We start from the raw sequence: 8,559 nt of genomic DNA, 5'->3' as shown, positions 1-8,559 counted from the left end.
TCCCTTTGAATTATTTTGCAACCACATCAACTTCCTCGTAGAAAAACTCACGACACTTCTTCAATTTTGTACATAATACAAAAAGATCATATAAAATATAAAGGTTTTATTTACAGTTCAGATGATACTAGCAGTATTTTAAAAAACATATTCACAGCAAGTGATTTAAGAAGAAAAGAAGCAAAACAATCACTTTTGTCTAACAGACCTAGAGGAGGATGATAAAATAAACTTCCTCAATTCAGAGACATTACATGTAAGTGTAAAGTTTCCACAGAAATATTTTCGCCTCCATCAGGACAACTTGCATTCTTGTAAAAAAAAATGAAACAAAAATAGTATTTAAAAGTCCATCGAGCTATGAGCCAGGTAGTCTTTCCGACCGATGTTGGTGACCTGCTTGGTCTGCATGGCCTCCAGCTTGGGACAGTCGGTAATACGATGGCCGAGACCACCGCAGAACGTGCAGCCCCTCTCCCCTGGGAGGACACAGCAGCAGGACGTGTTAGAATAAAACCGCTAATGCCGCACTACGGCGTGAGGCGATATGGGTTCAGAAATGTCACAACAAAGTAGCTCACCTCCGATGTCCAGCATGGTCTCGTCGCCCGTCTGGAGCACCTGGAGGACCGGGGGAACCTTCTGTTTGGCTTCAACCAGCAGAGCTTTCAGGTCCATCAGCACAGACTCGTCTGTTAGGAGAGACGAGACGAACGCTGCTGAGTTCAGCTGTGAAGAGGCCAGCCAACGTCACAAGTTCTTGTCCCCTGAAGCCTAGCTGGTTTCACCCTGCAGTTAACTTTTATCAGCTCCTCCATGTTGGTCATTACTATACTTAAATACAGTCTTTGGAGCATTTGTACTTTATTTAGAAGCATTTCTTTGTAAAACTTACTCCATTTTACTTTAGATACTTATTCCTCCACCATTATTGCTCTAATACTCATTACTACTGTCGACAGCGTTTGAGTAGTTTGCGTCTATTTTGTTACACTAAAGCGTGAACATACAAATCTGACATTAAAATAGAACCAACTTACAGGAACTAGCCAGCTGGTATTTTGCATTTGGTGAATGCCATTTGACTTTACTTTAGGAGCTTCATTTTCTAAAACGGCTTGTGGTGAACAGATTTACTTTGTTTACCCTCATCAAGCATTTCCTCACAGATAATGTACAGAAAATAGTCGCTTGGGCAGCAGAGTTGGGTGTTTTTTAATGTCTGGATCCAGTTGCCACTGGAGGACTAACGTCCTAAGACAGATGAAGATTTGGTCAGGATGATTCGGCAGCACTTTCATTAGGTCTTATCACTGTATCTTGTTTACAATTTGTCACTTTTTGTCAAGTTGCAGTGACATTGTAGCATTGAAGTTTACATACACCGAATAAAAGTATAGGAACGCGTTTTTTCTTACTGTCTGACTCTGAAGTTAAATAAGGCTTGTTTTAGCTCAGAATGACCAGATCTACTTCTATTTACTAAAGGCCACCATAGTGAAAAAAAAGAATGCGTCAAATTTATTTACTGATGTCTTTAAAATCAGAAGTTAACATACAGAAAGATTACTGTTTCTTTAAGCAACAAGAGAAAGCCCCAATGACAATGTCATGGATTTGGACATTTCTGGTTCATCCATGGGAATCATTTCCAGATGCTTCCAGGTGTTGCGTTCATCCGTTCAAAGTGTAACATGCAAGTGCAGACGTGGTGGGAACGTCCAACCATCACACCGCTCAAGTTTGGTCCAAAATGTGCAAATTGACCCCGAAATTAAAGCCAAAACCCTTGTGAAGGTGCTATCTGAACCTGGTAAGACAGTGTCATTCTCCGCAGTGAAATGTGTTCTGTACAGACATGGACTGAAAGGCCATTCAGCGAGGAAGAAGACTTTACTTCAAAAGAAACAGCCAGACTGCAGTTTGCAGATGGACACGGACATTTTAGAGACATGCCCTGTGATCTGATGACAGTAAAGTGGAAGTGTTTAGCCATAATGACGTCCAGAAGAAAAAACAGGGGTATTGCTTGTATCATTCTCACTAAGAATTACGTTGTGGGGCCGCTTTGATGCAGAAAGAACTGAATTTCATAAAATAGATGGCATTATGAAGAAAGACCATTATGTGGAAATATTAAAGCGACAACTACAGACATCATCCAGGAAGGTAAAACTTGGGTGCAGACTGATCTTCCAAATGAACAACACTGAGCAAACAGAGAAAAGTGGCTTAAGGTCAACAAAGGCAATGTTTTGACGTGGCCACCACAAAGTCCTGATCTCAGTCCTATGAAGAAGTTGTGGGCAAAAAGCATGTGTGAGTGAGGCGACCTACGAAATAGACTCAGTTACACCAGAGAGGGAAGAAAACTCAACAGGTTTGACCCAAGTCAGATAGTTGAAAGGCAACACTGCCAAACACTTTAAACGTCTGACATTAAAGACATTAATACATCTCTGACACACTTTTGCTCTTATTTTTGACATTTAGCCTATAGAAATAATTTGCTAAATAACATTACGCAAATCTATCAAGCAGAGTGAAAATTATATTTTGCTTTCAAAATATTAAAGGTTTTGAAACTTCTTTGTTAAAGTGTCTGAAACAAATACAAAGTGTGATTCTGCAGGTGGTGAAGTTTAATGCAGAGCAATCCTGGAAGAAAACCTATAAGAGGTTACAAAACACTTGAAACAGCTACATTTTACTTCTCTACAGTAAAGATGGATGGAGGTACAACAGATATTAGTAATATCTGCAGCAAAGTAAAAGTAAAGGAACAACAATTTTGAGGATAAATAACTTGGATAACAAAAGCAATGTTTCCTCACCACAGCCCTTATTGATGAACGTTGTGGCAATGCCGGTCTTGCCTGATCGTCCGGTTCTTCCTATTCTGTGGACTAAAACAAAAAAAATTTGATAGAGAGGCATTAGAGAAGTCCACAACCAACTGCATAATGTGACAATCTTGTGTAGTTAGATTCATTTATCAACATATATCCTCTTTACCGTAGTTTTCTATCTCCTCAGGCATGTCGTAGTTCACTACATGCTGAATAGCTGGAAAATCGAGACCTTTAGATGCAACGTCTGTGGCAACTAAAACGTCTTTCTTCCCTTCTTTGAACGCTTCTATGGCTTTAGTTCTTTCTTCCTGATCTGCAAAAAGAATCAACAAATAAAACCTTAGTTTTTACACCTGATTAGTGACTACTTCACACAACCTTGTGACATTTGCGAGAAGGGCGACATCTGCTGGTATTAATGAGGAAACACAAGCAGATTTTAGAAGAACATCTCATGAAGGGTTAAACACTCCTTCATTCACAGTTTTTGTCTCCTAATAGCTTTGCATAGCAGCATCAACATAATTCTGCATACCTTTTCCTCCATGTATGGCTACCGCCTCCACTCCCTTAAGCAACAAATATTCATGGATGGCGTCTACATCGGCCTTTTTCTCAGCAAATATCAACACCTGTCAAAACAAACAGTGGCTTTACATATATTCACTTATTTTGTCAGGATGTTTGCACAGTAAATTGAGATTCTTACTGGAGGCGGGGTTTTCTGGAGGCACTCCAGCAGGTACACCATCTTGGCCTCCTCTTTGACATATTCCACTTCCTGCATTGGAAAGAAATGAGCTCATGAAAATCTTTAAGATGAAATCTGTGAGAAGATTTGAGAAGCTTTACAGCGACACAGAAAAAACGTACCTGGATTACATCCAAGCTTGCAGCTCCGGCTCTGCCCACGTTAATAGTGACCGGTTTGACCAGAGCACTCTTGGCAAAATTCTGGATCTTCTTTGGCATAGTAGCACTGAAAAGTAGGGTCTGCCTTTGTCCCTAGAAAACACAGACAAAACACACATATATGCACACACACAATCAGGAAGGCTGTTTTTTTTTTTTTACAGATGGAGAAAATAGTCTGCATCAACAGATTGAGTGCAGCAGCTGGAACCCACAACGTGGCCAATTCTAGATGATTAACTTCACTTCCTCTGAGCTTTAGGAGAAAAATTATAACTTAGCAATGAAACGCAAAGAAAAAAAAGAAAAAGAAAATTCTGGAAAAATCCAGAATGAAAACACAATTTAGGAAAAACAAATTTATTCCAGAGAAATGTCACCAGAAAGCACGTAGATGTTTCTACATAAAAAAAAATACTTCTATTCAGTGACTAAAATATACAATAAGACACCCAGATCACTGAACAGAGGAACATGAAAATTGCAACTGCACTGTGATGTGTGTATTGTAAAACAAACACTCCAGATTTGACCACTCGCTTACTTAAACTACACTTGCCCAGGTCACTTCAAAATGTCCTAAAAGGATCTTTTAGCTCGAGCCAAAACTGTCATTTTTTCCCCATGCAGCTGGCGTCCTGGAACCTCCAAAATGTGACTGGTTTAATGATCCTGACAAGTGTTACCATCAAAAAAGGCTTCGAGAGTCTGTCAATATATCAAGTATTTCATAAATAACTTACGAAACCAGGAAGCGTTTGTGGCACATCCAGAAAGTATTTACAGCAATTCACTTTTTCCATGTTTTGTTATGTTCCAGTCTTATTTCAATTTGCACTGAATGAATCTCTTTCCTCGAAATTCTACTACATTAGGCCACAATATCCATTTAACTTTTCTTTTCCACAAAACCCCTTTCCTTTTAATCAGTTAGGAGCCCAAGTCCAGTCCTCGAAAACTACTGTCCTGCAACTTTTAGACACATCTCTTGTCCAACACAGTTGAATCAAATGACTAAATTCCCTCCTCAGCAGCCATTTGTCCCAGTGGAGGCCTGACAACGAGCCATTCATTTAATTCAGGTGTATTTGAGAATGGTTGCATTTGAAAGTTGCAGGAAAGTGGTTCTCAGGGACCAAACCTGGACATGCCTGATAACAACATGTTGATGGTCCATTCCCCAGCATCGCTTATTTACACCACAAGTGCCTCACCTTAAAATAGGAAAATATGGTCCGGATGTCTTCTTCGAACCCCATGTCAATCATCCTGTCTGCTTCATCCAGAGCCAAGTAGCGGCAAATGTCAAGACTGACCATCTTCTTTTGTAGCAGATCCATCAATCTTCCAGGGGTGGCGACCATCATGTGGACGCCACTGAAAACAATACAAAAAAATAAAATAAATGAAATAAATCCTCAAAAGCAGGTAGCTACTCTGCTTTTTGACGTTACACTTTGTGACACGGTTCATAGGAACCCTTTCTTGAGATTCTGTGTTTGTCTCAGAATGACGTAGCTGAACACTTCCAAATGGCACAGTGAACAGATTTTTCACCACTGAACAAGCTAATCAATCTTACTTACTGTTTCACCACCTCCATCTGCTCCTTGACAGACATTCCTCCGATGCAGAGGGCTGTGCGCAGCTGAGGAGCTCCTTCCTCTTCCAGCAGCTTGCAGTAATACTCTATGATGCCATGAGTCTGCCTCGCCAACTCTCGCTGGGGGGGGAGAAGGCTGCAGATGTTTTATTGTATGACAAGTAAAAGATTTTCCATTGCTTATGTAATTGAGGTTTAAAACTGAAAAAAATATGAGGGGACTAAGATGTGCAGCAAATTTTGGTCTGAACAAATCAGAACAGTAGAGATGGATTGTTCAGGCTTTTCGTAATTGATTCAGATATCTTTTTTTTTCCAGGTGTTTTAGCTGTTGATTACAATTTAGCTTTTCAAAGTAACTTTTCTTTTTTTGAAAGCATGCGGTTCTTTCACATAAACACCAGAAAAATATAACCAGTTAAAGTACGACAATATTTTTACAATATAAACTCTCTGAAATCAAACCTAACAATTATTTAGACTCAACACATTCATCTTCTGTTATTGCTGAATAATTTCTACTCACATTTATAATGGCCAAAATTATAAAAGTTGTCAATTTTCATTATTATTTTACTTCCATTCAACTTCATTTGTTTGCGACAATACAATGGGCACATTTCCACTGAAATTATTATTTCAGTGGAATGCCTATTAATTAATATAATTAATAGGCAATTTGCCAAAATTTGGCTTATCAAGTACAAATAAAAAACATTTTTGAAGTCATTTAATCAACCGGTGTTTGTCAAGTAAAACATCAAATATTTCTCTCGTTTCTTCAAGAAAAAAAAAATGAGTCTGGCATGACTTACTGAGGGACAGATGATGAGTCCATATGGTCCCTCTCTCTTGAAAAAAGGCAAACGTTTCTCCTGCTCAAGGGAAAACATGATGATTGGTAGAGTGAAGACCAAAGTCTTTCCTGATCCCGTGAAGGCGATGCCAATCATGTCTCGGCCTGATAGACTACACACAAGCACTGTCAGTTCATAAACAGTTTTCCATGCATTAAATCCTAACAGAGATCATCACATCACTTACACTGTGGGGATTCCTTGTATCTGAATTGGGGTTGGATGGACAATCCCCTTCTTTTTTAAACCTTTTAGAATTGCTGCAAATGTAAAGACAGAAATATGTTAACAGGAGAGACATAAAACCACAGAATGCAGTTTTAACGTGGGAGGTGTCGAGTGGTGTCACCTGGCGGAAACTTCATCTCCCTGAAGCTTTTGATGGGAGCAGGGATGCCTTCTCCGTCCACCAGGATGTGGAATTTCTTCCTGACTCGCTCATGTCTTGTGTTTGGCATATTTAGGATGTATCGTGGTGCCTTCCAGCTACAAATGAATAATCAGTCAAATGAGCCCTCACCACCAAAACAAAATGAAGTCCAACAAACACAAAAAAAGCTTCATTACGTAAAGCTTCACCTTGTTTTAATTGGGTCATCATATATGATACCTTTGGCCATTTCCTTTACAGACATCAGAGCTAGAAGAAAAGATATAAGTTTGTGCAATTAGTTCTGTCATCTACACGTTTCTCAATTTCACCACTGAATTACTCTGACTTCTGAGGGTCTTGGTTGTGTTCATGTACCTCTGCCCTCAGCCACGCTTTCCAGAATCTTCTCTTCCTCCTTCAGCTGTTTCTCTTTTGCAGACTCCTTACGGGCTGCATACACAGACAAGTAAAAACCGTTACAGATCCCTTAACGTAAAGACAGAAAATAGAGACAAGTGTTACATGGAAAAGCTCTGCTCTGAACCTTCTGCTTTCTCCTTGAGGTGTTGATGTTGGTCGAGGAGACTAACATTGGAGCGTGGACCAAGGCCCTCCTCTTCATCCCTTTGCTCCTCTCCGCTATCCTTCTGCTCCTCATCTACGGCCTTTCCACGCAGGCGTAGCATCTTCTGGAGCTGTGAACATTCAAAAAGCTTGACTACATACTAACTTAAAGTACAACTGCACAACATAAAGTTAAGTAACTCAAAATATTAAAGGCCTAACAAACCCTTAATATTCATTTACTCGACTTTGACGAAAATTATTTTTTCCCCCCCAAGATTCAGATTATTACAATAATAATGAAGTAAAATGATGAAAATTATTGGTGTGTGGTTTCATAATGGGATTAGTATAAGGGGGGGAAAGGATTTAATAAATATTAAGAAAAAAGGTTAATGTAAATTCATTTGGTCACGTGGAACAAGAACCTAAACATTAAATTTGTCACTTCTTTGTTTCGTAACATTACTAATGCAAGATAACTCACCATTTGTTGTTTCCTAATTTTGACTGGAACATATGGGACATAATCATCATCCTCCGATCCTTCTGAGCCAGACTTTTCTTCACCTCCATGGGATCTCTGGAGAAAAAAAAACAAATGGCAGATGCCATGATAATTCAAAAATAAAATTCTGAGAAAAATTTGTAAAAGTGCATTGTGTCTGAATGATTCATTTCAGAAATTTTAATTCATATTAGCGTGGTATATAGACAGTTGTTCGTAGTGCCCCTCATTTTTGTAATTAAAGCTGGTACCACGGACATCAACCTTCAAGACTCCAAGAAATGCTCTCTGACATAGACACGCATCTCAGTTTTAAATGTCACCACCGTATTTACATTAAAATAGAAGCAGACACTGATAATCGTATAGCCTTCGAAAAGCCTAAATTGCATACATAGCACGGCTAGCTCACTTTGTAAGGCCCGTGTTGATATAGTTTAGTTTTAATACCTGCATCATATTACAAAAATGTATTTTTACACTTTCTACGTGATTTTATTTACATTTAAATGTACTATATTATGTGAAATTATGCTAGACCTTCACTGATAAAAAAAAAAAAACTGTTAGCATTTTCATATTAGCTTTCCTTAGCTAGCTTCACCCGTTTAGCCCCCGTAGTTTGATCTTAACTTACCTTTAGAGCCCGATTTTCGGTCTCCATTTTATTTAATATTTACGTAACTTTACCCTGTATATATTATAAGTTAGCTACAGATCATAATACAACAATTTAATTTATCAACTCCTCCTGTTTACGCAACCGAAGCTGCTAGTGTACGGAACGCCAGGCGGGTCAGATCAACCGGAGCCACATCTTCCAAACAGGCGAGACAGCGGTACGGATACAGGTATGAGACAAAATTAAAAAAAATAAAATAAAAAAAAGA

General features: G+C 38.9%; 1 protein-coding gene across 1 annotated transcript; it reads right to left on the bottom strand.

Annotated features, from left to right (window-relative positions):
- Positions 1-91: 91 nt before the first annotated feature.
- ddx41 (DEAD (Asp-Glu-Ala-Asp) box polypeptide 41) lies at positions 92-8,542 on the bottom strand. Its single transcript, XM_032554776.1, has 17 exons — positions 8,307-8,542; positions 7,649-7,744; positions 7,142-7,292; positions 6,973-7,047; positions 6,804-6,864; positions 6,574-6,710; positions 6,412-6,484; positions 6,183-6,336; positions 5,351-5,487; positions 4,979-5,141; positions 3,726-3,857; positions 3,562-3,633; positions 3,388-3,484; positions 3,016-3,165; positions 2,835-2,906; positions 582-692; positions 92-479 (listed from the first exon to the last, which is right to left on the bottom strand). The coding sequence occupies exons 1-17, from the start codon at positions 8,331-8,333 to the stop codon at positions 343-345; spliced, it is 1,845 nt and encodes a 614-aa protein (XP_032410667.1). The 5' UTR covers positions 8,334-8,542; the 3' UTR covers positions 92-342.
- Between the last annotated feature and the right edge of the window lie 17 nt (positions 8,543-8,559).

The sequence above is a fragment of the Xiphophorus hellerii genome, chromosome 23 (assembly GCF_003331165.1).
Source record: "Xiphophorus hellerii strain 12219 chromosome 23, Xiphophorus_hellerii-4.1, whole genome shotgun sequence".
NCBI lineage: Eukaryota > Metazoa > Chordata > Actinopteri > Cyprinodontiformes > Poeciliidae > Xiphophorus > Xiphophorus hellerii.
This window is presented reverse-complemented; position numbering and strand designations above follow the sequence as displayed.